Source organism: Chiloscyllium plagiosum, unplaced genomic scaffold, assembly GCF_037043375.1.
Source record: "Chiloscyllium plagiosum isolate Xiang-an unplaced genomic scaffold, Cpla_swu_hap1 HiC_scaffold_6, whole genome shotgun sequence".
Taxonomy (NCBI): Eukaryota; Metazoa; Chordata; class Chondrichthyes; order Orectolobiformes; family Hemiscylliidae; genus Chiloscyllium; species Chiloscyllium plagiosum.
In genome coordinates this window covers 109251752-109279274 of record NW_028270144.1, presented here as the reverse complement: position 1 = coordinate 109279274, position 27523 = coordinate 109251752, and the positions used below count along the sequence as shown (strand labels likewise).

The following is a 27523-nucleotide window of genomic DNA, read 5'->3' as shown; positions in this document are numbered from 1 at the left end:
GTAGTTAGTTAGAGAGGGATTGTTTGGTGTGTTGGTAATTGTGTTAATTTGCTCACTGTTGGGAGTTAGATAATAAATTGTTACTTGTTAATTATAGAGTGAGTAAAAGAATACAATTTCATTTAACCATTCCTTTATAACTGATTGGGGGGGGTAAGCGGTAGTACCACTTTTCACACTTCTATTATCAGATTAATAGGTGAAGGGAGATTCTGTGGGTGTTTTGGTTTTAATTATCAGAGGGCTATTGACCTCTGCTCTGTGACAAAATGAGGGAGCAACGTTCTGAAAGCTTGTGATTTCAAATTAACTTGTGGACCATAACCTGGTATCATGTGACTTCTGATCTTCCTTCTGTTAATTAAAGTTTTTTTTATATATTGAGAAATGGTATTACACATTAGTGAACCTTTTTACCTTCATCAAATCATGTGCATTTCTTTTCTTTTAACCACCACCTATGTTTTCCAAGTTTCCATGCAAAGTCTGTTAAAGATGATGCAGATTATCAAAGGTGAGGGATAATTGAAAGATTAGCTTTAGGCAGTGTGACCACACCCTCTATTGTGTAAACTGAATAAGCAGTGTAAACTGACGGGACTTAAGCGGTTCCAGAGAAACGGAGCAGCTATAAATTCGGGTGCTTTCAGTGCAGCTCTGCAAACAAATGCAGATGTCGAGTGAGTGCACGGTTCCAGAGCCTGGTCTGTGGAGCGTCCAACTGGCATTTTACAAACGGATAGTAAAAGCTTCTGTAAGTATGTGAAGGATTAGAATTAGAATAAATTTTATTGTCATGTGCACTTGAATGAAAAGTTTGTGTTGTCATTCCTTGGCACTATCTTGGGTACAGGGTACCGAGGTACAGATACTTTAAATGTTGTAATAAAATTGAAATAGTGCAAAAAAAAGAGTAGACTGACATGGGAATAAAAAGTCCAAATGAGAATAAAACGTATATTTAAAATATTCAAGTTATAGTCCTTTTTTACTGGGTCTGTGGTCACCAAGCTTCAGAACACAAGGTCTTGCTGCCCTCTCTGTCCAGGACTCGCCTCCAGGACTCATCCCCCCGACTGGCTTGCTCTGCTCCTGCTCCAGCTCTAGCCCACAACTCCTCTAACAGCTCAGCCCCCATTCGCTCTGCTCTTGCTCCAGGTTCCGGCCACAATCCAACCCATACTCACTCTGCTCCCGCTCCAGATTCTGACGATAATTCGGCCTGGGCTCACTCTGCTCCCGCTCCAGGTTCTGACCACAATCCAACCCAGCCGGAGCTTAATCTGTTCCTGCTCCAGGCTCCAGGCTCCAGCGATGACTCGCCTCGCCTGTTGAGCTAGTCTTGGAGGGAAGAGGGAAAGCAGCAGATTACCGACTTGAATGAGTGAATTCCAGCCGAGTTGTGGGAAAAATTCTAGAGTCCATTATAAATGTAACACCAGAGCACTTGTAACAGTGAGCACTTGTAAAATAGTAATAAGATCAGATAGATGGATTTATGAAAGCGAAGCCATGCTTGACAGATTTGCTGGAATGTTGTGAGGATGTAATAGTAGAGTAGACAAAGGGGAGCCAATGGATGTGGTTTACTTGGACTTTCAGAAGGTTTCAGAAGGTTTTCTGAAAAGGTCCAATCTAAGAGAATGGCATGCAAGATTAAAGCACATGGGATTGGCAGTCATGTGCTCAAATGGACAAAGAATTATTGGCAGATAGGAAACAGTAGAAATAACCAAATATTTTTCGAAGTAGCAGGCAATGACTAGTGGGGTATCACAGGGAGCAGTACTTGGATCTAGCTATTCATAATGTATATTAATGATTTAGAAGAGGAGACTGTGTGTCAAATTTTCAGATGACACAAAGCTGACTGGGATTGTATGGTGTGAGGAAGATGCAAGAAGTTTCAGTGTGATTTGGACAGGTTAAGTGAGTGGTCAAATATATGACAGATACAGTAAAATGTGGATACATATGAGGTTATTCACTTTGGTAGCAAAAACAGGAAGGTAGATTATTATCTCAATGGCAACAAACTGAAATGGGAAGGGTCAATGAAGCGTTGTTAATGAGAGAATTTGAGTGCAGGAGGGGGGATGTCTTGATGCAAATGTGCATGGCATTGGTAAGACCAAACTTGGAGTTCTGTGTGCACTTTTGGTCTCCTTATCTGTGGAAGAATATTCTGGGTATTGAGAGAGTGTGAAGGAGGTTTACCGGACAGATCCTTGGAATGGCAGGTAGCAAGATGCTGAATTGGTTTAAGACTGTATTAACTGGAGTTTAGATCTCATAGAAACCTCTAAACTTCTAACAAGATTAGACAACATAGTTGCTGGAAGGATGTCCTTGATGATCAGGGTGTCCAGAGCCAGTGGTTACAGTCTTAGGACACAGGATGGATCTTTAAAGACAGATATGAGGAGGACTTTCTTCACCAGGTAAGCCTGAGGAATTCTGAGGCCAAAATATGAAGACTTTCAAGAAAATTGTAGGTATAGTTGTTAGTAAAACATTCAAAGGATGTAGTGAGAAAGCAGGAGCAGGGTACTGAGTTGGATGGTCAGCCATGATCTTATTGAATGTCAGGACAGACTCAAAGGGCCAAATGGCCTACTCCACTCAGATGGTTTATGTGTCTGGGAATAATAGTGCCCTGGGCTGGGGAGGGGTGGGTGTAGGTTGTGGAGGCTGGCTTGGTTGAATTATCAACTAGCTTAAGTATCCATTTTCGAACAATGAATCATCAAGTACTGTTCAACTTTACATTGTTAAGCAATGCCTTTTCAAACAAAAGCTCTGCATTTCAGGCTGTACAATGGGAAAGAAGCTGTTGCTGTTAGATGTTGACTGTGGGGTGGATGATGCCCAAGCGATGATGATGGCTCTTGCAGCTCCTGATGTACACATCCTGGGTATAACGTGTACTCACGGAAACACAAACATTGAAAACGTGTGCAAAAATGTGCTGCGAGTGTTACAACTTTGCAACAGGATGGAGGTAGGTGTGGAAGAGCAGAGGAACAAATCTGTATAAGTGGGACTCTGTTTTTTTGTTCAGTAACAAGAAGTGAGGAATACAAAACTCACTTAAAGCTTGGACATATCCTACTTCTGTCAAAACGCTGCCCTATTGTTTCTGTTTGGTACAAACACACAAAACAGGAACAGCAGCAGACCATTCAGCCCCTGAAGCCCACTCTGCTATTCAGTAATTGATTTGGAAAGCAAAGTCAGTCTGAACCAACTACCTTCCTTGTCCTAGCTGACAGGCCGAGGCCCTACATTACCCAAGACGACCAGTACAATCCTGTCCGAGCAGGTCCTAAAGGCAGTGGCTGCCGCCTGGAAGGGGCACTGCTACATGTGTAAGAAGATGCTATCAGACAGTAGCTAATATGTGACAAGATCCATGCATTGGTTCCAGTGGCAGCCTGAAGCCTGATGAATAAAAGCTTCCTGGTGCAACCCTTGGGTGGTGGTGTGGGAATTGGCATGGCACAAGCTGGGGAGCAAGAGAGTTTGTGTCAATCAGTCATGTGCAGTAAAGTATGTGTTATGACATGGATGGTTGAAATCTTTGAGGAGAAAGTGAGGTCTGCAGACGCTGGAGATCAAAGCTGAAACTTTATTGCTGGAACAGCACAGCAGGTCAGGCAGCATCTAGGGAACAGAAGATTCGATGTTTCGGGCACATGCCCTTCTTCAGGAATGAGCAGAGAGTGTTCAGCAGGAGAAGATAAAAGGTAGGGAGGAGGGACTTGGAGGAGGGGCGTTGGAAATGTGATAGGTGGAAAGAGGTCAAGGTGAGGGTGATAGGTCGGAGTAGGGTGGAGGCGGAGAGGTCAAGAAGAAGACTGCAGGTCAGGAAGGCGGTGCCGGGCTGGAGGGATTCGGCTGAGACAAGGTGGGGGGAGGGGGGATGAAGAAACTGGTGAAGTCCAAGTTCATCCCCTGTGGTTGGAGGGTTCCCAGTCGGAAGATAAGACGCTCCTCCTCCGACCGTCGCGTTGTTGTGGTTTGGCGGTGGATGAGTCCAATGACCTGCATATCCTCGGTGGAGTGGGAGGGGGAGTTGAAATGCTGTGCTACAGGGTGATTGGGTTGGTTCGTCCGGGTGGCCCAGAGGTGCTCTCTGAATCGCTCCGCAAGTAGGCGGCCTGTCTCCCCAATATAGAGGAGGCCTCACCGGCTGCAGCGGATGCAGTAGATAATGTGGGTGGAGGTGCAGGTGAATCTGTGGCGGATATGGAAGTTTCCTTTGGGGCCTTGGAGAGAAGTGAGGGGGGAGGTGTGGGCGCAAGTGTTGCACCTCCTGCGGTTGCAAGGGAAGGTGCCGGGAGTGGAGGTTGGGTTGGTGGGGGTATGGATCTGACAAGGGAGTCGCGGAGGGAGTGGTCTCTACGGAAAGCTGATAGAGGAGGGGAGGGAAATATATCCTTGGTGGTGGGGTCCGTTTGGAGGTGGCGGAAGTGACGGCGGATGATGCGCTGTACATGGAGATTGGTGGGGTGGTACGTGAGGACCAGTGGGGTTCTGTCCTGGTGGCGGTTGGAGGGGCGGGGCTCAAGGGCGGAGGAGCGGGAAGTGGAGGAGATGCGGTGGAGGGCATCGTCGATCACGTCGGGGGGGAAATTGCGGTCCTTGAAGAAGGAGGCCGTCTGTGTTGTGCGTATTTTGAACTGGTCCTCCTGGGAGCAGATGCGGCGGAGACGAAGGAATTGGGAGAATGGGATGGCGTTTTTACAGGGGGCGGGGTGGGAGGAGGTGTACTCCAGGTAGCTGTGGGAGTCGGTCGGTTTGTAGTAGATGTCCGTGTTGATTCGGTCGTCTGAGATAGAAACAGAAAGGTCTAGGAAGGGGAGGGAGGAGTCCGAGACTGTCCAGGTGAATTTGAGGTCGGGGTGGAAGGTGTTAGTGTAGTGGATGAACTGTTCAACCTCCTCGTGGGAGCACGAGGTAGCGCCGATACAGTCATCAATGTAGCGGAGGAAAAGATGGGGGGTGGGGCCAGTGTAGTTGCGGAAGATGGATTGTTCCACATACCCTACGAAGAGGCAGGCATAGCTGGGGCCCATGCGGGTGCCCATGGCTACCCCTTTTGTTTGGAGAAAGTGGGAGGATTGGAAAGAAAAGTTGTTCAGGGTGAGGACCAGTTCAGTCAGTCGAAGGAGGGTGTCGGTGGAAGGGTACTGGGTGGTACGGCGGGAAAGGAAGAAGCGGAGTGCTTTGAGTCCTTCGTGATGGGGGATGGAGGTGTACAGGGACTGGATGTCCATGGTGAAGATGAGGCGTTGGGGACCGGGGAAGCGGAAATCCTGGAGGAGGTGGAGGGCGTGGGTGGTGTCACGGACGTAGGTGGGGAGTTCTTGGACTAATGGGGACAGGACCGTGTCGAGGTAGGAGGAGATGAGTTCGGTGGGGCAGGAGCAGGCTGAGACGATGGGTCGTCCGGGGCAGTCAGGTTTGTGGATTTTGGGCAGGAGGTAGAAGCGGGCGGTGCGGGGTTGTGGTACTATGAGGTTGGAGGCGGTGGATGGGAGGTCCCCTGAGGTGATGAGGTTATGGACGGTCTGGGAGATGATGGTTTGGTGGTGGGGGGTGGGGTCATGGTCAAGGGGGCAGTAGGAGGAGGTATCTGCGAGCTGGCGTTTGGCCTCAGCGGTGTAGAGGTCGGTGCGCCAAACTACTACTGCGCCTCCCTTGTCAGCTGGTTTGATGGTGAGGTTGGGGTTGGAACGGAGGGAGTGGAGGGCTGTGCGTTCCGAGGGTGAGAGGTTGGAGTGGGTGGGAGGGGTGTGGGAGTTCAGGTAGCGGTTAATATCGCGGCGGCAGTTTGCAATAAAGAGGTCGAGGGCAGGTAGGAGGCCAGCACGGGGTGTCCAGGTGGACGGGGTGTGTTGGAGGTTGGAGAAGGGGTCGTCAGAGGGTGGGTGAGGGTCTTGATTGAAAAAGAAGGCATGGAGGCGAAGGCGGCGGAAGAATCGTTCAATGTCACTCCGTGTATTGAATTCATTGACCCGAGAACGTGTGGGAACGAAGGTGAGACCCCTCCTGAGGACTGATCTCTCATCCTCAGAGAGGGGCAGGTCCGGAGGGATGGTGAACACACGGCAGGGCGGGGAGCTAGGACCTGGTGTGGGACTGGAGCTGGATGTGGGGGCGGGGTTAGGCCTGGGAGCGGGGACAGAGGTCGGCGGGGGGGCGGGGTTAGGCGCGGTGACGGGACTCGGCCGGGGGGCGGGGTTAGGCGCGGTGACGGAACTGGGCCGGGGGGCGGGGTTAGGCGCGGTGACGGAACTGGGCCGGGGGGCGGGGTTAGGCGCGGTGACGGAACTGGGCCGGGGCAAGCCAAACCAAATCAGCCTCATGATTACTGAGTTGGCAATACAGCGAATTTAAAACATTAACCACCCTGAAAATCATTCAGTTGTTTCTGAACAGATTAACAAATGATAGATCTTTACACCAAGTTTAATTTAAACAAAAATCATCAATTTAATAAGACTTTAGCAGAACACAGATAAACAATAAGGCAATGTAACTCTTATCTACAATCTAAGCACAATCCTTTTGTGATAACAAACCTTGACTACCTCTGATTGACAGAATTAAGGGATAATTTTTTTTATAAATAAAAGAATTGTAAGTTGCCAGTTCGAGGGATGACTGTCTCAGTGATGAATACCAGGCCTTTGTGAAGTCCTTGGGTGATTGTGTATATCTTGCTTGAATTCCAAAGTCACCAGTCAATGCGAACAGCTTCTGCAGACCTGTGGAGACTTTTACTGGTTTCTTACAACTGGAATTTTTTAAAAAAAAACTTTCACCAAATTGGTAACTGGAGAATAATAACTAGAGAAAGCAAAAACAAAAACCTAGCCCAGTGCAGCAGCTGCTAAAGCAAAAACTGCTTCCTGCACAAAACCCAGTCAGAGATAGCTCACCTTTTCCTCCTCATTTTCCAACATTCTGCAGTTGGCTGGCCATCATTAGTCCTCCCTTGGTTGACCAACTCAGCATCCAACCAGCTGCCGGTCCCTGAGCATAACAACATCTTTGTAATGGTTCCTCTGGACAGGTTAGGACTTTTTTCACTGGAGTGTATGAAGTTGAGAGGCGACCTTACAGAAGTTTATAAAGTCATTACTTTACAGGGGTATGGATAGAGTTAATGGTAGTTTCCCCAAGGTCTTTTCCCCAGGGTGGGTGATTTCAAGACGAGGGGGCACATTTTGTCAGGTGAGAGGAGAGAGATTTTAAAAAGACAATATGGAGGGGGGCAATTTTTTTTAACACAGAAGGTGATTAGTGTGGGGAATGAACTTCCTGAGGAAGTGGTAGATGAAGGTAAAATTATAATATTTAAAAGTCATTTGGTTACGTACATGAAAAAGAAAGGTTTGGATGGATGCGGGCCAGGGGCAGACAGGTGGGACTAGTTTCGTTTGGGATTATGTTTGGCATGGACTGGTTGGACCAAAGGGTCTGTTTCCCTGCTGTATGTCTATATAACTCTATAGTGTTCTTGGAGCATTAATTAACCTGCTTTGTTGTTCCAGGCTGATTTCCAACAGCAAACACCAGCAAACAGTCTCCCGTGTTTCTCTTTAAACAAAGTTCAATTCTCAATTTCAACTCACAGTTCCAAACCGGAAATGAGGGAAGATAAAAATAATGATGCTCTCAACAGATGTTTAATAGATTTGAGGCTCCATAACTTAAAGTAAAGAAACTTTATAAACTAGAACACTTAAATCTTAAAAACAAAATAATGCTAAATGGGGCAACATTAAATCAGGATTTGAATAATCAACAATTTGGAATGTGTTTGATTTCTTCATTTCCTAATTTGAAGAATTGGAGTCAGTTGTACTGTCCCTATTTGTAGCTTAGTAAATGCCAAGAAGACTAATCTAGAAACTGCCTGAGTTTTTAACAATACTCACTATCTGTCCAATTAACAATGAAATAATTCAGGAAAGCTGTTCAATAAAATTATTAATCATCTTTCTTGCATGTACTTTCTGAAGAACCAATGTGATGTATGCTCAGAATTTCTGAAAACTACGTTTCCATGTTTGCACAGATTCCTGTATACCGGGGTGCAGGTACCTCGCTCCTTGGAGAACGTCTCCATGATTCTGCTTATCATGGAAAGGATGGTCTGGGTGATGTTCCAGACCCGAATGCTCCAGGGCTGGAACACATCCAAGCTGAGCATGCAGTGAATGCCATGATAAGAATAGTCAATAAGCATGTTGGCCAGGTGAGATGTCGTCTTCCCTCGTTCAAGGGTTGTGCCTTGGGATTGAGGGTGACCTGCTTCCTTTCTGCTTCGTGTCTTTTGAGACATCTCTGTAAATCTAATGTACGTTCTGCAGTCTCTGCCACATGAAGAGTCAGATAGATAGGCTGCGAGGAGGATTGTACATTTTCTCTGCCACCTCAGTTTAACCTCTGTGCATTCCCATTGAAATCTAACAATGTTTTTGGTCCCTTCGCAAATGAACCTTCTCTATTTTTTACGTTAGTGATGGAAAATGATTGGTATATACCACAGGACAAGAGTTCTAGCTAGTGTAAAGGGAATTATGATGCAATTAGGCAAGATTCAGGATGCAAGGGATGGGGAAGGAAACTGCAGGGGATGGGCACAATTGAAATGTGGAGCTTGTTCAAGGAACAGTTACTGTGTGTCCTTGATAACTATGTACCTGTCAGGCAGGGAGGAAGTGGTCGAGCAAGGGAGCCGTGGTTTACTGAAGAAGTTGATCCTCTTGTCAAGAGGAAAAAGGAGGCTTATGTAAAGGTGAGATGTGAAGGCTCAGTTAGGGCATTTAAGAGTTACACGTTAGCCAGGAAAGATCTAAAGAGAGAGCTAAAAAGAGCCAGGAGGGGACATGGGAAGTTTTTGACAGGTAGGATCAAGGAAAATCCTAAAGCTTTTTATAGATATGTCAGGAATAAAAAAATGACTAGAGTAAGATTAGGGCTAGTCAAGGACAGTACTGGGAAGTTGTGCATGGAGTCCGAGGAGATAGGTGAGGTGCTAAATGAATATCTTTCATCGGTATTCACACTGGAAAAAGACAATGTTGTCAAAGAGAATACTGAGGTACGGGCTATTAGACTAGATGGGATTGAGGTTCATAAGGAGGAGGTGTTAGCAATTCTGGAAAGTGTGAAAATAGATAAGCCCCCTGGGCCAGATGGAATTTATCCTAGGATTCTCTGGGAGGCTAAGGAGGAGATTACAGAGCCTTTGGCTTTGATCTTGATGTTGTCATTGGCGACATGAATAGTGCCAGAAGACTTGATGATAGCAAGGTAGTTGGGAAAGCAACACTTAGCAGTCAAAGTCTATAAATACTTTAAGGACACGTGGCAGGAGACTGGAGTGAACTTGTTTTTTATAATTGGAGCAGGCCTATGTAAATAAAGAGAGGATCTTGACAGGGTTATCTCAGCAGAAGCATAAAATAAATTTGGAAGTAGTGATATTTCTGTGTAAAACATAATTGAGTTATGTGCTCAACTTCTCAAGAACAAAATGTCCTGTGCTATAGCTAAACTATTGTAATCATGAACAAGTCAAGATTATACTTACAGGGAATAATATTTGAACATATTAATTAAAGTTTATGCCGGCGTTTCATTGTGTTTTTGTAAATGAGGAATGTGAGCTATTCAAAAGGGATCTGTGTTGTCTCCAGTAACAAAACAATTTTATTAACACGATGTGATGAGTGGAGTCACACAGGGTCTGTGCAGGGACCTCTGCTTTTTTGTGCAGTTTATATCAATAACTTGGAGAAAGAGAATGATAGCTGAGACAAAGATGGATAGGACAGTAAGTTGTGAAGTGGATGTGTTGGAGATGGAGACACACAGGCTGTGAGTATGCAAAATTCTAACCGAGTATAAAGTAGGAAGTGTGAAGTTACTTACTTTGGAAGGAAGAATAAAAAAGCAGAGGATTACTTTAAATAGAAAGTGACTGCAGAATTCAGAGCTGCAGAGTGATCTTGTTATTCCACTGCATGAGTCACAAAATGTTCATACGCAGGTTCAGCAAGTAATTAAGAAAGATAATGGGATGCTATTCTTTATTACAAGATGAATAGAACATGAACACAAGGATGTTAAACTTCTGTTACAGAGGGCATTAATGAGATCTTGAATCCCTTGTGCAATTTTGGCCTCCTTTTTTTAAGGAAGGAGATGAACATCTTTGAGATGGTTCAAAGATACTTTACTAGATTGATTAGGAGAAAGTGAAGACTGCAGATGCTGGAGATCAGAGTCGAGAGTGGATTACTGCAAAAGCACAGCAGGTCAGGCAGCATCCAAGGAACAGGAGAATTGAAGTTTCAGGCATAAGCCCTTCATCAGGAATGAGACTTGTGAGCTGGGGCTGACAGATAAATTGGGTTGGGGAGGGTGTTCGGGGCAAGAAGGTAGCTAAGAAAGCGATAGGTGGATGAAGGTGATGGAGAAGGTGATAGGTCAAAGGTGGCATGATGGACAGGTCTGGAGGGCGGTGCCAAGTTGGAGGCTTGGGACTAGGATAATGTGGGGAGAGGGGAAATGAGGAAGTGTTGAGATCCACATTGATCCTGTGTGGTTGCAGGGTCCCAAAGCGAAATATAGGCATTATTCCTCCAGGCATCAGGTAGTAACGGTTTGGCTAGATTACTAGATTGATCCCTGGTTTGAGCAGTTTATATGATGAGGATAAGTTGGACAGACTGGGATTGTTTCCACTGGAGTTTAGAGTGAAGCGCGGTTTGGTTGAAGTATATAAGATCCTCAATAGTGTTGGTAACTTGGATGGAGAAAGGATATTTCCTCTTGTCACAGTTCTGGCACTAGGGGGCACTGTTTAACAATGAACACATGCCCATTTAGGAAAGAGACGAGAATGTTTTTATGTTGTTTGACTTTGGATTTCTCCATCTCAGATGGCAGTGGAGGCAGGGCCATTGAATACATTTAGAGGAAAGATTGGTAGATTCTTGTTGGGTGAGAAAATCAAAGGTTATCACAGGTAGACAGGAATATGCAATTTGAAATGCAAACAGATTTGTCATGGTCATATTAAATGGTGGGACATGGTGGAGGGATCAAGTAGCCTGGTTCGAATTTTTATGTTTATTTACTTGTAGATCTTAAGTAGGTCAAACAGAGTCGCATTCTCATTGAAACATTGTATGTCTGATATGCAGTGCGGTATTCCTGAAAACATTTATGAACATTGCAATAGGTTTTACTTTGAATTCAGCAAAAGCTTTTTACTATTACAATGTACAAAGGAATGAACGCCTCACTGTTACTATCCTCAGACATTGCATCATCTTGTAGGTCTGTCTTGTTGCTGTTGGACCCCTGACCAATGTGGCCCTGGCTGCAAAAATGGACCCCACTTTCCCAACAAAACTGAAATCTTTGTACATCATGGGAGGAAACATGGAAGGTAGGTCTCCTTTACTGAAGCAAAATACTGTGGAGGCTAGAAATCTGACTTGAACAGCAAATGATGGAAGTACAGAGCAGGTCTGACAGCATCAGGAGAGAGAGAGAGGAAGAGAGTTGGTGGATGGAATGTAATATTATGATCAGTTGGGGGGGGAGGCTACTGAAAACCGGTGGGAACTTTATGTTGTTCATTTTCAGGAGACCCAATGGAATGTTGCAATGATTCAACATTTCCTGGGGCAGTGATATGCTCCCATTGAAGTAATAGTGTTGCAGTGTAGACAAGCACAGCAGGTCAGGCAGCATCCGAGGAGCAGGAAAATCAACATTTCGGGCAAAAGCCCTTCATCAGGAATGAGGTCAGGATGCTGCCTGACCTGCTGTGCTTTTCCAGCACCACTCTAATCTTGACTCTGATCTCCAGCATCTACAGTCTTCACTTTCGCCTTGGAGTATAGATATCCCATCCCAAGAGCTGCTGACAAATCAGTGGCTGCAAACTATCCAGTAGTGTCAACCCCACTGGGACAGAAGGCCAGAGCTAGTACTGCACTGAGATCTTCAGCAGGGATTAACAATAGAACGCTGGAGAGAGGTAAGTGTGAGGACATTGGGGATAATAAACCAGGACCTTGGCGAAGTGGGTGAGTGGGTCAATTTAAAAGGCAAGAGAATAGCTTCACACTAAGGTCTCCCCTTGATCAGTTGCAGAGTGTATGGAATGAGAGATACCTATGTCTTCACCCCCTCAGTAGGCCACAGCCAAGCTTTACTGAATTTGCTGGGCAGTTGATTCACCAATGATAAGATGTAGTTCTAAAGATAGCCTTGAGCAGTTTCCTAAGAGTTTCTGTAGATCTTCAGGCAGGAAGGCCACCCTCCACCCTTTCCATCTGAAGCTTAGTAAAGGTCTAACCTCCAAGATGGCCAATTACCGCTACATTATGTCAATTATCGTGTTCTCAACATTTACGATGTCTGCTTTATTTTCAGCCCGAGGGAATGTGAGAGTCTGCAGTGAGTTTAACTTTGTTACTGACCCAGAAGCAGCTTCCATTGTCCTCAGCCACTTTACATGCCCCACTCACATTGCCACCTGGGAATACAGTCTCCGTCATCGATTACCGTGGGTAAGTTCTTCAAAATATGCAGCAACAATCTCAGGATTTGGGGCACAATTTGTCAGCTACCCCCACAGCCTTTTAATACTCTGTCTGTCACTTGGGAGGAGATACTGTCTCAGGAAGCTGCTGGCCTCTTTGATTGGCTCCAGGTTTGTAATCCTAGCATCACTACTCTGTAAAAGGTAATTAACACCAGTGAGGAACGAAAAGCCCTCAGAGACTTCCAAAGTGAGCAGACAGTTTGTTTTTTAATCAACCTGCTGACCTGTAAAGAAGAAGACTACCATTGTTCTTGAACACCCCAGTCCCTTATCTGCCGTTATTCAAAATATTATTGATGTCTGGGCTAGATGCTCTTTCAGTGAATGAAATATTATCACCTTTTCTCTTGAATTGCAGGACTTTTTTCATAAATGGATAAATCAAAATACTGAAAAAGCTCGATTCATGAAGAATATAACTGCACTTACTACTCAGTATGTCAAAGATGATCAAGGCAACAAAGAGTTGTATTTTGGACAGGGGTTTGTGTCCTGTGATTCCTATGCAATGGCTGCTGCAATTGATGAGTCTGTTGTCACTGAACATGCAGTGTATGGGGTAAGTGTGGAACTGCATGGAGCATTGACCAGAGGGATGATGGTTCTAGATACCCTTGATCTCCTGAAACTAAAGCACAAAGCTGTTGTCTTTCTGAAATGTGACATGGAAAAGTTTAAGCAACTGTTGGTTAATGCTGTGAAATAGGATGCTGCAAGCTTTTAATGGGGAAAGAAAGGAAAAGTGAACATATATTTCATGTTGTATTATTTAGGAAGTAAACTCTAATGCAGTACAAACTTAGCCAAATTTAGACAACATGCTGATACATTGCTAATACCTTTATCACAGTTACACTGCTTGTGTCTGCCTGGCATCAACTCATCTGCTATGAAAACTTTCATTCATGCCTTTACCATCTCTCAAAGTTGATTATTCTAATGCTCTTCTGCAGGCATTCCATCTTTCTCCTTCTGTACAACTGGGGTCATGCAAAACAAACTCCCAATGAACCTGATTAATCTTTACCTGACCACACACCCACCCTGACGAAGGGCTTTTGCCCTAAATGTCGATTTTCCTGCTCCTCGGATGCTGCCTGACTTGCTGTGCTTTTCCAGCACCACTCTAATCTAGACTCTGGTTTCTAGCATCTGCAGTCCTTGTTTTTATCACCCACCCACCCATTCATCCCTATGCTTCTTACCTACATTAGCTTCTTATCCTTGTCTTCAAATCATTCCCTATCTCTACAATCCTCTGAGATTCTGTAATCCTTCCATTCCAGCCACATGTATGCTGCCTTCCATTGCTCGATTGTTAGCTGTCTCCTCCCTAAGCTCTGGAATTACGTCCATACACCACCCTGCCTTTCTTTTCCCTCTAAGATGCTATATAAATCCTACCAATGTGACCAAACATTTGGGCATCCGACCTAATATCTCCTTATGTCGCTTGGTGTCAAATTTACTTAACAGTATTCTATTAAGTGCCCTGGGATGCTTTACCAGTTTAAAGGCACTGGTTGCTTTTATTAATTATTACAGCATTAACCAGCTGATTATGCTTTGGCTTTAGAGGTTCGAATTTCAAGAAAACCATTTCGCTTTCTTTGTTTTACTAGTTATCTGAATTTGATGCAAGGATCAATACAGTTATGGGAGCTGAAATAAAAACAGTGCTGGAGAAAGTCAACAGATCTGGCAGCATCTGAATGGAGTTCTTTGGGACTGAAGAAGTAGTCATACTGGACTCAACATTAACTCTGTGTCTCTCTTCCTATATGCTGCTAGGTCTGCTGAGTTTCTCCAGCACTTTCTATTTTTATTTTCATCTCCAGCATCTGTAATATTTTGCCTTTAGTTATGAAAATTGATGTATTTAATCTCATAGAGAGATATGTTTGATTTTTTAAAAAGAGCTTTGCTTTTATTTAATCAGATGTACTAGCATTGGATAGTAATGGATAAACGCGCTCTTGTATGTTGTGAATCAATAAAAATGAGAGATGCGTGCAACTATCTGTTTTCAGTTGTATTTATTTCCATCTGGAGCCTGATTCAGTTCATTACGTTTATTGAGAAATGTCCTCCTTTGTTCAAATAACTAAGTGGATGAAGACTCATTGGATATTATAGCTACCATTCAGAGAGATGCTGAAAGCTTGGAGAGCTGTATGAGCATCATTTCTTTCGGATCCCTGGGAAGAATAAGAGTCTATGCTTATCTCCCGATACTTGGTCCACTTAAACGGGTGCTGAAGATATATTAACTACTACTAAGTAATTGTTCCAACATAGTAACCCCATAAACACAACCTTCACAAAGGCAAATTCAGTAAAATAGATTGTCTCACATGCAATTCTAGCAGCAGGAAGAGAACCCCAGGTTTTAGCTGGAACAGAGAGAGGAATAAGAGCTTTCACATCCAGCTTCAATGGATCCCAGCAACTGCTACTGAAGGCTAAAACTAATTTAAAAATCCCTGGTTATATGGAAGTTTGACCCCACTTCTAATACTCCAACTTAAAAAAAACCCAAGGTCTCACCAGCTATTTACTTTATTGGCTTTGGAGCAGACTGTCTGCCATTTCTAACTCAACTTTTCTCCATTAAAAAAAGGGAAAAAAAGACCTTTTAAAGCCATAAGATCATCACAACACCGAATCGCATTGCACTTCCCTCTTTCCAAATCTATCACCCATTCAGATAATAATTTGCCTGATTTTTATCTGCCAGCAGGATTGGTGACCTCACATTTATCCGCATCATGCTTCGTATGCCATGCATTTGTCACTCACTCAACTTGTCCAAATCACGCTGAATCATCTCTACATCTGCCTCACAGTTCACCCTTCCACCCAGTCGGATATGGCTTCTCCTTCAGTCTCAAAGAACTCTCTGCAGAGGCTGCCTGACCTGCTGGGCTTCTCAGGGCTTTCTGTTTTTATTTCCAAGCTCCAGCTTCCACAGTATTCTATTTTCAGTTACAGAAACCATCTGCATTTAATCTCATAGAGGAGTATATCTTCACAAAAATGGGATTTATTTTTACCAATGTTGTTTGATGAGCATTGGATTGCAACAAATTAACGTACCCCTGTATGCTGTGAAGGAATAAAAAATTAGTAGTATGCAACTAATTTCTTTAAATTGTATTTATTTCCATTTAGGCTCTGACTCATTTCATATAATATTATTGAAAAATGTCCTGCTGGATTCAAATAACTGGAGGTAAATGAAGATTCAATCAGCCATTGGAAAAACAGAAACATAGGAAGAGAAATAGGCCATTTTGTCCATTAGATCTGCTCCACCATTCAATCAGATCATAGATTATGTGACAATTCTCAATTTCACTTACTTGCCTTGACACATAACTCTTGACGAGCGTGTATAGAGGCTAGTTTCATAAATGATCTCAAAGTAAAAGGGAAAAGGGCCCATAAAATGGTAAAATGTAGCACTCAGTTTGAGAGTGAGAAACGTGGGTTGCTTTATGCTTGAAATGTTGATTCTCCTGCTCCGCGGATACAGCCTGGCCTGCTGTGCTTTTCCAGCACCACACTCTCGACACTGATCTCCAGCATCTGCAATCCTCATTTTCTCCTACATAACCCTTGACTCTTATTAATGATATATGTACTTTCTCCTTGAATGGCATGTTTCAGATTCTGGAATTTTCCAGAATTTAAGAATATTTGGAAGATTGCTGCCACTATCTTTGCAGTTGCTTCTGTTTAAAATCCAAGTATGCAGCCCACAATGCCAGTGAACCTATCAGTTCCTAGCCCCATTAATCTCCCTAGTATGTTTTCTCTAGTGAAAATCATTGTTTTTAATCCCCTTCATTAGTCCATTGATCATTTAGCATTTTTGGGATGCTATTCAATTCCTCTGCCTGGAACACAGATGCAAAGTACTTTGAAACTCACTACCATTTTCTGGTTTGCTAATACTATTTTGTCAGCCTCATTTACCAAGAGGCCTATGTTCACTTTGTGGATCAGTGGTGCTGGAAGAGCACAGCAATTCAGGCAGCATCCAAGGACAGGCAAAATCGACGTTTCGGGCAAAAGCCCTTCATCAGGAATAAAGGCAGAGAGCCTGAAGCGTGGAGAGATAAGCTAGAGGAGGGTGGGGGTGGGGATAGAGTAGCATAGAGTACAATAGGTCAGTGGGGAAGGAGATGAAGGTGATAGGTCAGGGAGGAGAGGGTGGAGTGGATAGGTGGAAAAGGAGCTGGGCAGGTCGGACAAGTCTGGACAAGTCAGGGGATCATGTTGCTGGAGGTTAGAAACTAGGATGAGGTGGGGGAAGGGGAAATGAGGAAACTGTTGAAATCCACATTGATGCCCTGGGGTTGAAGTGTTACGAGGCGGAAGATGAGGCGTTCTTCTTCCATGCGTCTGGTGGTGAGGGAGCGGCAGTGGAGGAGGCCCAGCACCTCCATATCCTCGGCAGAGTGGGAGGGGGAATTGAAATGTTGAGCCACGGGGCGATTTGGTTGATTGGTGCGGGTGTCTCGGAGATGTTCCCTAAAGCGCTCTGCTAGGAGGCGCCCAGTCTCCCCAATGTAGAGGAGACCGCATCGGGAGCAACGGATATAATAAATGATATTAGTGGATGTGCAGGTAAAACTTTGATGGATGTGGAAGGCTCCTTTAGGGCCTTGGATGGAGGTGAGGGAGGAGGTGTGGGCACAGGTTTTACAGTTCCTGCGGTGGCAGGGGAAAGTGCCAGGATGGGAGGGTGAGTCGTAGGGGGGCGTGGACCTGACCAGGTAGTCACGGAGGGAACGGTCTTTGCGGAAGGCGGAGAGGGGTGGGGAGGGAAATATATCCCTGGTGGTGGGGTCTGTTTGGAGGTGGCGGAAATGTCGGCGGATGATTTGGTTTATGCGAAGGTTGGTAGGGTGGAAGGTGAGCACCAGGGGCGTTCTGTCCTTGTTGCGGTTGGAGGGGTTGGGTCTGAGGGCGGAGGTGCGGGATGTGGACGAGATGCGTTGGAGGGCATCTTTAACCATGTGGGAAGGGAAATTGCAGTCTCTAAAGAAGGAGGTCATCTGGTGTGTTCTATGGTGGAACTGCTCCTCCTGGGAGCAGATACGGCAGAGGCGGAGGAATTGGGAATACGGGATGGCATTTTTGCAAGAGGTAGGGTGGGAAGAGGTGTAATCCAGGTAGCTGTGGGAGTGGGTGGGTTTGTAGAAAATGTCAGTGTCAAGTCGGTCGTCACTGATGGAGATGGAGAGGTCCAGGAAGGGGAGGGAGGTGTCAGAGATGGTCCAGGTAAATTTAAGGTCAGGGTGGAATGCGTTGGTGAAGTTGATGAATTGCTCAACCTCCTCACGGGAGCACGAGGTGACGCCAATGCAGTCATCAATGTAGCGGAGGAAGAGGTGGGGAGTGGTGCCGGTGTAATTACGGAAGATCAACTGCTCTACGTAGCCAACAAAGAGACAGGCATAGCTGGGGCCCGTACGTGTGCCCATGGCTACCCCTTTGGTCTGGAGGAAGTGGGAGGATTCAAAGGAGAAATTGTTAAGGGTGAGGATCAGTTCGGCCAAACGAATGAGAGTGTCGGTGGAGGGGTACTGTTGGGAACGTCTGGAGAGGAAAAAACGGAGGGCTTGGAGGCCCTGGTCATGGCAGATGGAGGTGTAGAGGGATTGGATATCCATGGTGAAGATGAGGTTTTTACCTATGTTCACTTTGACCTTCCTTTCTACTTAGAGAAGCTCTTACCATCTAGTTTTATATTACTCGTCAGTTTACACTCAGTTTCTTTTCCCCCTCTATTATTTCTGGTCAGCTTTTTTGTTTCGTAAAACATTCCTAATCCTTTGCTTTACCACTAATCTTATTATACATGCTTTTTTTTGCAATTTGATACTATCCTTAACGTCTTTCATTAACTAAAACCAGTTATGTCTTTCTAAGTCCTTTTTCTCACAGGCTATATTGTTGCTGTGCATCATGTTCTAATTTATTGAATGTATTCCAATGTTTCTTAACTGTATTTTCTGCTAATCCCCTTTCTTAATCCATTCAAGCCAATATTGCCCTCATTCCCATGTAATTACCCTTGTTTAAGTTGTTAAATTGTTTAAGCAGTTATTTCCAACCCATGTTTCTCATTCTCAAACTGAGCGCTACATTCCACCACTTTATGGACCCTTTTCCCTTTTACTTTGAGATCATTTATGAAACCAGCCTCTATACGCACTACCAGATCCAAAGTAGCCTGATCCCTGGTTGGATTATTGTTGTAGTTACCACACAAAGAATTTTGAAAACAGTGTTCAGAAAACTGCATGGCCATCTTTTTTGCCTGATTCACATTAAAAGTGTGAGGCCTACTTATAATTTCTCAGTAGTGACATTTGCATCTAATACAGTCAGGTGTTAAACCATTTAAAGATCTCATTTTCAAGCACAGTCAATATTTTTGAGGTTAAAATCAAAGTGCTGGAAAACTGAGCATGCAATCCAGGAGCCCCGAGGTGTCCTGAGTCATATCTGACTCAAAACATTACCATTCTCTCTCCACTGATGTTGTCAGGTTTTTTGAGTTCGTCCAGAAGTTTCTGCTTTTATTATCATGACACATTTGAGGTTATATTTTTAAGGTTTTGAAACCACTAATTGTACAAGGGCCCCACATGTACCCAAGGCCATGAATACAGCAAGGATGGGTTTTTCAGTAAGTTTTCCCAGGGCGTTTAACAGCAAGATGACTTGAAAATGTTCATTATGGTTCTTGCTTGAAGGAGGCTGCTAGGTAAGTCAGAGACTATGAAATCAGACTTCACAGAGTCAAAGATCCTAGGCTGTGAGAATCAGATGTCAGAATTGTGTGTGGTGGGGCTAATGTAGAGATCAAAGAGCAAATCAATGTTTCCAGGATTGACTTTGAGGGCTGAGGACCGGAGACTGCATGGGATGGGTGTTGGAGGTCTCAGTAGTCAGGCTGGAGGAAGTTGGAGGTTGAAGGACACTGATGAGCTAATTTAGGTCTGGGAAAACAAAACTGTAAATATGTTTTATGGATCTGACCCTTGGCAGATTTTTACCTGCTATGGTTCCACAGACTGGTGCAACTTGATTAACCCTTTTTAAATAAATGAACCAGAAACATGCAGCTTCCTTTTTAAAAAAACACTGACTACTGACCTCCAGAGGGCGCCCTGCTTCTCCATCACTTCCATTACAACTGGAAATGGATGTATTGACTGGGGTTGAAGCTGGAAATAAAATTTCAACTTTATTTACTCCCACCAATCAAATTAACCCCATTCCACAATAAAATTTTCAAAACTCTTCCCTGTATTATCTGCATCAGAACATAGTGGAAATGTAACATAATAAGATTTGCAGCAGATTCATTGTTTCAACATAACAGCAGCTGACGACACAAACTACTTCCAAGATTAGATTAGATTCCCAACAGTGTGGAAACAGGCCCTTCGGCCCAACTAGTCCACACCGACCCTCTGAAGAGTAACCCACCCAGACCCATTTCCCTAATGCACCTAACACTATAGGAAATTTAGCATGACCAATTCACCTAACCTGCACATATTTGGACTGTGGGAGGAAACCGGAGCACCCGGAGGAAACCTACACAGACACGGGGAGAATATGCAAACTCCACACAGACAGTTGCCCAAGGCTGGAATCAAACCTGGGACCCTGGTGCTGTGAGACAGCAGTGTTAACCACTGAGCCACTGTGCCGCCGAGTCTCGCAAAAGAGGACGATGCTTAAACAATACAATTGAAATAATTCCACAGAGGCCAGTATCCCGTCACCAAGTCACCCTTTGGTCCCACGCGCATAGTACTTGACACTGGTCCGGCTTCCACATAGCCAGCTCTCAGAGTGAACAGAACCTCTGACATTCATGCTTATATTTTTTTTTATTTTATTAAACAAATTACAAAACAGTTTACAAAAAAACATTGACAGCTGTACACAAAAGACAGCAGTTTTACAAGGGAGAGGAGCAGCAAAGCTAGGCCCCGAACCCTACCGTTCAACCATTTTACAGGGAGAGGAGGACAAACCTCAAATCCCAGTTCCACATGTGACAAGACAGTGACAATGACATTTATACATTAGACAATACCGTTACATACAAAAGTGCAGACAATACAGACCCAGCAAGCCCCCGCCCCTCCCACCTTCCGACCGCTCTAAGGCAGCCCGCCCCTACCCACCTTCCGGTTCTCGGTCCACCCCATGCCCCTTCCAGTTCTCGGTCCGCCCTGACACACCTTTCGACCACCTCTAGGACAGCCCGCCCCGGTACCCGCCCAGGGTGACAGCAGTCAGGACGGCCTACCCACCTTCCGGCTTCACTAACCACCCTCAGCACCTTTTGACCACCTCTGGGGCAGTCCGCCCCGGTACCTGCCCGGGGTGACAGCGCCGAGGACGGCTACCCGCCTTCTGGCTCTCAGTCTGCCCCTAGGTACCATTGGGCTCTCACCCACCCCGTTGCACCTCCGACCAGTGGGCTATCCTGGCACACCTTTCGGCCCATTCATGCTTATATCTATCAGCCAGGGCTTCCTGATTGGACCAGGTTAACAGCCCCAATCAGGGAACCCATATTCGATTAGGCCCACCTGGCTGACTTTGTAACAATCACTACACAATATTGATCGTGACTGAGAGAAAGTGAGGACTACAGATGCTGGACATCAGAGTCAAAAAGTGTGGTGCTGGAAAAGCACAACAGATTAGGCAGCATCCAAAAAACAGGGGAGTCGACGTTTCAGGCATAAACCCTTCATCAGGAATATTTATAGTCCATGATCGTTGAAGGGTTACAAACAGAGGAGTGCATTTTTTATGTGAAAAGAGAAAGTTCTTAGGGATTTTGAGGAAAGGTATTTGTTTCCTCAGAGTGTGGTGAGAAATCTGGAAAGCACTGTCTAGGAGCGTTGTTAAGGTGAGGAACCTCACATCACTTAAAATGACGAGTGCGTGAAATGTCATACCATTCGCAGCTCTAAGTAAGTGCTGGCAAGTGGCGTAAATTTAGCTTAGTTTTGGCGGTACAGACTTACAATTCTATGAATACCTAAAGCTTAGGATGTTCAATTATATTTGCATGCAAATTATACCAAACTACTGTTGCTAACCGTCTTTACTTGAGTTACCATTTCCTTATTGCTGGGGATATACTTTGAAAGCACCTCAATCATTGTATTTTATTCTTTAACTTGTATCAGATGAAAAAGATGATGACACTGCAGCCATGTTGGTGACACATAGCCAAATGTATATCTGGCTCAGGCAGCTGCTACAGTAAATAGACTCCATGGGCTTTAGGTCACCAGAAATGAGGGGAAACGTGACTCCTAATGTGGGCCAGCTTACATAAAGGCTTGTGGTTTCAGTGGCAGCCCTGGATACCTGTTCCCAACCTTATGGTTCCACCTCCTTCCATTCATCAGCGAGACCATCAGCTTTGAGGCTGCCTATCAAGCATCACAATGGCTTAGTTATTACAGTTTAAATGGGTTGTGATGGCCAAATAGTATTGTTGCTTGCTAATCAATTTTGAAATTCAGGTAATGTTCTAGGGATGCGGTTTGAATCCTGCCGTGGCAGACAGTAGACTTTGAATTCAATAAATATCTGGAAATAAGAGTCTAATGATGACCATGAAACTATTGTCGATTGTCAGAAAAACCCAGCTGGTTCACTAATGTCCTAAAAGGAAGGAAACTGCCATCCTTACCTGGTCTGGCCTACATGTGACTCCAGAGCTACAGCAATGTGGTGACTCTCTACTGCCCTCTGAAATGGCCGAGCAAGCCATTCAGTTTAACAATTGTGATGAAGTCTCGAAAAAGAAATGTAACCAGTCAAACCAGAAGGCACCAACCATAAAGGAAATAGCAATGACAATCTGTCAGGTCTACAAAGTCCTCCTTCTGAGGATCTGGGAAGCAGTGCCAACACTGGGAGGGATGGATTCCAGACTAGACAAGCAACAGCCTGACATAGTCATGACCACAGAGTCACATCCTACAGGCAATAAGGTCCCTGGCATGACCGCCATCATCTCTGAATATGTCCTGTCCCATCGGTACTGCAGGCCCACTGGGCAGCTGCACACTGGTATTGGATTTGATTTGATTTGCTTCATTATTGTCACATGAACCGAGATACAGTGAAAAGTATTGATCTGTGCACTATCCAGACAAATCATACCTTGCATAAATATCAAGCTAATAGAACAGAGTGCACAATATCGTGTGACAGCGACAGAGAAGGTACAGAGAAAGGAAGGTCAGGTCTAATACACAAGAAGCCCTTTCATTAGTCTGATAACAGTGAGGAAGAAGCTGTTCTTAAATCTGTTGGTGGGAGGGGTCCTTGATGATGCTGGCTGCTTTCTCAAGGCAGCGGGAAGCATAGATAGAGTAACTGGAAGGAAGGCTGGTTTTTGTGATGGACTGGGCTGTTTTCTTGCAGTCGGACAGAGCAGTTGCCATACCAAGCTGTGATGTATCTGGATAAGATGCTTTCTATGGTGCATCTATAAAAAACGGTAAGAGTCACTGTGGAGATGCTAAATTTCCTTAGCGTCCTGAAGAAGTTGAGGCATTGGTCTACTTTCTAAACTGTAGTGGTGTTGTAGATGGACCAGGACAGATCGTTGGTGATATTTACCCCGAGGAAACTGAAACTCTCGACCATCTCCATCTCAGCACCATTGATACAGGGGCATGTCCTTCACTCCACTTCCTGAAGTCAATGACCAGCTCCTTCATTTTACTGACATTCAGGGAGAGATTGTTGTCTTTAAATTATGCCACTTAGTTCTCTATCTCTTTACTGTACTCTGTCTCATTGTCATTTCAGATCTGACCCACTTTATTGGTGTCATCAGTAAATTTGTCAATGGAGTTAGAGCCGGATTTGGCCACACAGTTGTGAATGTTAAAGGAGTATAGTAAGAGACTGAGTATGCAGCCCTGAGTAAGCAACACTGAGGACAACAGTGTTGAGGATTATCGTGGAGGAGGTGTTGTGACCTATCCTTACTGATTGCGGTCTGTACAGTAGGGATTCTATGCTCAAGTTGCAGAGGGAGGAGCAGAGTCCCAGGTCTCAGAGTTTGGAGATTAGTTTTTTTGGAATTATGATGTTCAAGGTAAAGCTGAAGACAATAAATAAGAGACTGATGTAGGTGTCCTTGTTACTCAGATGTTCCAGTGATGAGTGTAGGCCAGGAAGATGGCATCTGCCGTGGGCCTATTGTGACAGTAGGCGAATTGTCGTGGATCAAGGCAATCTGGGAGGACAGGGTTGGCATGCGCCATTACTAATCTCTCCAAGCACTTCATAATGATGGGTATCAGAGCCACCGGGCAGTAGGCATTGAGATACATTGCCAGATTCTTCTTCAGCATGAGGATGATTGTGGTCTTCTTGAAGCAGGTGGGAAGCTCACTTCAGAGTAAGGAGGGGTTAAAGATATCTACCTACCAGCTGGTTCACGCTGGATCTGAGTACACATCCGGGCCAGACACTTTTTGTGAGTTGACTCTCAAGAAGGCCGTTTTGTGACAGTGACGGTGGGTACACGTGCACCTGAGGCTGTTGGGGTAGGTGACATCATTTCATTGACCTTCTGTTCAAAACCAGCATAGAATGCATTGAGTTCACTGGGGATAGATACATCGTTGTCAGCGATTCTACTCGACTTCACATTGTAGCCCTTTATATTGTGTAAGCCTTGCCACAGTTAATGAATGTGGGACTCTAGTTTACTCTGGTATTGGCTCTTGGTGTCCCTGATGACTTTGTGGAGATTGTACCTTGATTTCCTGTCTTGGTCAGGGTCACTTACCTGAACACCTCAGACCTGGGCATCAATAGGGGGTGGATCTCTCGGTTCATCCATGGTTTCTGGTTGGGGAACACACAGATTAACTTCTTTGGCAAACAATCCTCTACACACTTACAGATGATGTCTGTAACAGTAGTGACATACTCATTTAGGTTGGCCGCTGAGTTCTTGAACATGGACCAGTCCACCAACTCCAAGCTGTCATGTAGGAGCTCAGCTATTGCCTCAGGCCAGCACTGCATGACTTTCTCCAGCGGATCCTCATGTTTCAGTTTCTGCTTGTAAGCCGAGAGAAAAAGCACAGCCTTACGGTCTGATTTACCACAATATGGGTGGGGCATGGCGCGGTAGGTGTCTCTGATGGTTGTGAAGCAATGGTCAAGAGTGTTTGAGCCTCTGGTGGGACAGGAGAAGCATTGATGGTATCTTAGTAGCACACCCTTGAGGCTGGCCTGGTTGCTCCAATGAACAAGGCCTCGGGACATTCTGTCTCAAGGCTCTTTGTGGTGGTGTATAATTCATCAAGTGCACAGTCGGAGGGAATTACCATGGGAGTCCTCAACACTGACCCCTGACACCATGAAGTCCCTGGCATCAGGTTAAACATCAGCAAGGAAATCTCTTGCTGATTATCATGTGATGTCCTCCCTCAGCTGATGAATCAGTGCTGCTCCGTGTTGAACAACAATTGGAGGATGCACTGAGAGTAGCAAGGGCACAGAATGTTTCTGACATTGAGATCTGAGACTGAGTAAGCAGCAGCACTATTGATCAAGCCCTAACAGACACAACTGTTAGACCAGGTCTGTGGCAGATGGTGAGAGAACCTACAAGAGGGCAAAGCATTATTGACCTCATCCTCATTAATCCGCCGGCCGCACATGCATTTATCCATGACAGTATCGATAAGAGCGACTACCACACAGTCCTTGTGGAGACAAAGTCTTGCCTCACATTGACAACACCTTAAATCATGTTGTGATGGCAGGGTCACCGTGCTGAATGGGACAGACGCACAAATCTAACAACTCAAGACTGGGCATCTATGGAGCCCTGTGTGCCATCAGCCACAGCTGAATCATACTCTAACATAATCTGCAACCTCATGGCCCAGCATAACTCCCACTCAAATATCGCCATCAAGCCAGGGGATTCAATGAAGAGTGCAGGACAGAATGTCGAGGGCAGCACCAGGCATACCTAACAATGCAAGGTGAACTTGGTGAAGCTGCCAAACAGGACTATCTGCTTGCCAAACAGCATAAGCAGCAAGTGATAGACAGAGCAAAGCGATACCGTACTAACAGATCAGATCTGAGCACTGCAGCCTTCCCGCATGCAGTGTGATGGATAGTCAAACAGTTCACTGGAGGATCAGAGCCCAGCACATCAGGGCAAAAGATAGAGCTGAAACATTCACAACAATTCTCAGTCAGAAAAGCTGAGTCAAAGATCCATCTTGGTCATCTCTAAAAATCCCCAGCATCACAGAAGCCAGTCTTCAACAAATTTGATTCCCTCTACGTGGTATCAAGAAATGGTTGGAAATACTGTATACTGCAAAGGCCATGGGTCCTGACAATGTTCTGGCAACAGTATTAAAGATTGTGATCCAGGGCTTGCGACACTCCTTGCTAAGCTGTTCCAGTACAGCTACAGCATTTGAATCGGTCCAATAATGTAGAAAATTGCCCAGGTATGTCCTGTACACAAAACACAGGACAAATCCAACTTGGCCAATTGCTATCTATCAGTCAACTTGCAAACATTAGTGACACGATGGAAGGTATCATCAACAATAGCACCTGCTCAGCAATAACCTGCTCCATGACGCACAGTTTCCGTTCTGCTAGAGCTACTCAGCTCCTGAACTCATTACAGCATTGGATCAAACATGGACAACAGAGCAGAATTCCAGAGGGGAGGCGAGAGTGACAGCCCTTGACATCAAGGCTATAGTTGACCCAATGTGGCAGTGTTTCTGTATGGACAGTAATTGAATGGAAGTTCTTTCTCATGGCAGTTGTAAGCTTATTTAGCTACTTCACCTTTTCCAGGTGCCTGCACCCTCAGTATGATCATGCTGCACCTTGTCACCTCACTACTCATTTGACAAACTAGCCATGGTGAGTACTCCTTTTCTGTCAACATTACTTCTTCATCTTTCCCTGTCGTCTGTGGTCTACCTGATTACACTTCCTCAATCTCATTGCAACCCATAAAATGTGCATAACTATGCTGGTGCTTGCAAATGTTGACTCCAAGTGGTAGAGGGTGTTTTGGGAAATTGCATTGGCCTGGGGTAATGGCAGTCTTTCAGGACACTGGTCAGGGTCAGCATGGCAGAGAATTGATAAAGATTACAATGTAACTTTACCTGTGAGTTATTTCAATGAGTAAATGGAAAGTGTTCTCCTGACCACATCTGCACTGTGATTCATGAATATGCAACATGCAGTTCACTCTTCCAAGTTAATTCAGAACTCTCAAGGGTGGTCTTACCTTCTTTATTGGGCACTTAAATGACTCAGCCTTTCTAACAAAACGAACAGGGAAAAGTATTTGTAAGCAATTGTTTATATAAATTATACCGTAAGGATGCTCAGAGTGTTGTGGTACACTCCCTACAGTATAAAGTTTTGTTTTAGATTAATTACAGTGTGGAAACAGGCCCTTCGGCCCAACAAGTCCACACCAACCCGCCGAGGAGCAACCCACTCAGACCCATTTCCCTACATTTACTCCTTCACCTAACACTACGGGCAATTTAGAATGGCCAATTCACCTAATCTGCACATCTTTGGATTGTGGGAGGAAACCGGAGCACCCGGAGGAAACCCACGCAGACACGGGGAGAATGTGCAAACTCCACACAGACAGTCGCCTGAGGCGGGAATTGAACCCGGGTCTCTGGTGCTGTGAGGCAGCAGTGTCAAATATACCTGCCTGTCTAATACTCTGCATTGTGTGAAATTCAGACACAGACCTCAGGAAATTTAACATTAATT

General features: G+C 44.9%; 1 protein-coding gene across 1 annotated transcript; it reads left to right on the top strand.

Moving 5' to 3' along the window:
• The first annotated feature begins 637 nt into the window (after positions 1–637).
• LOC122551075 (nucleoside hydrolase-like) lies at positions 638–14659 on the top strand. Its single transcript, XM_087987806.1, has 6 exons — positions 638–754; positions 2811–3001; positions 8090–8269; positions 11365–11476; positions 12472–12608; positions 13002–14659. Exons 2-6 carry the CDS (start codon positions 2819–2821, stop codon positions 13347–13349), a joined length of 960 nt encoding a protein of 319 aa, XP_087843932.1. The 5' UTR covers positions 638–754; positions 2811–2818; the 3' UTR covers positions 13350–14659.
• The last annotated feature ends 12864 nt before the right edge of the window (positions 14660–27523 follow it).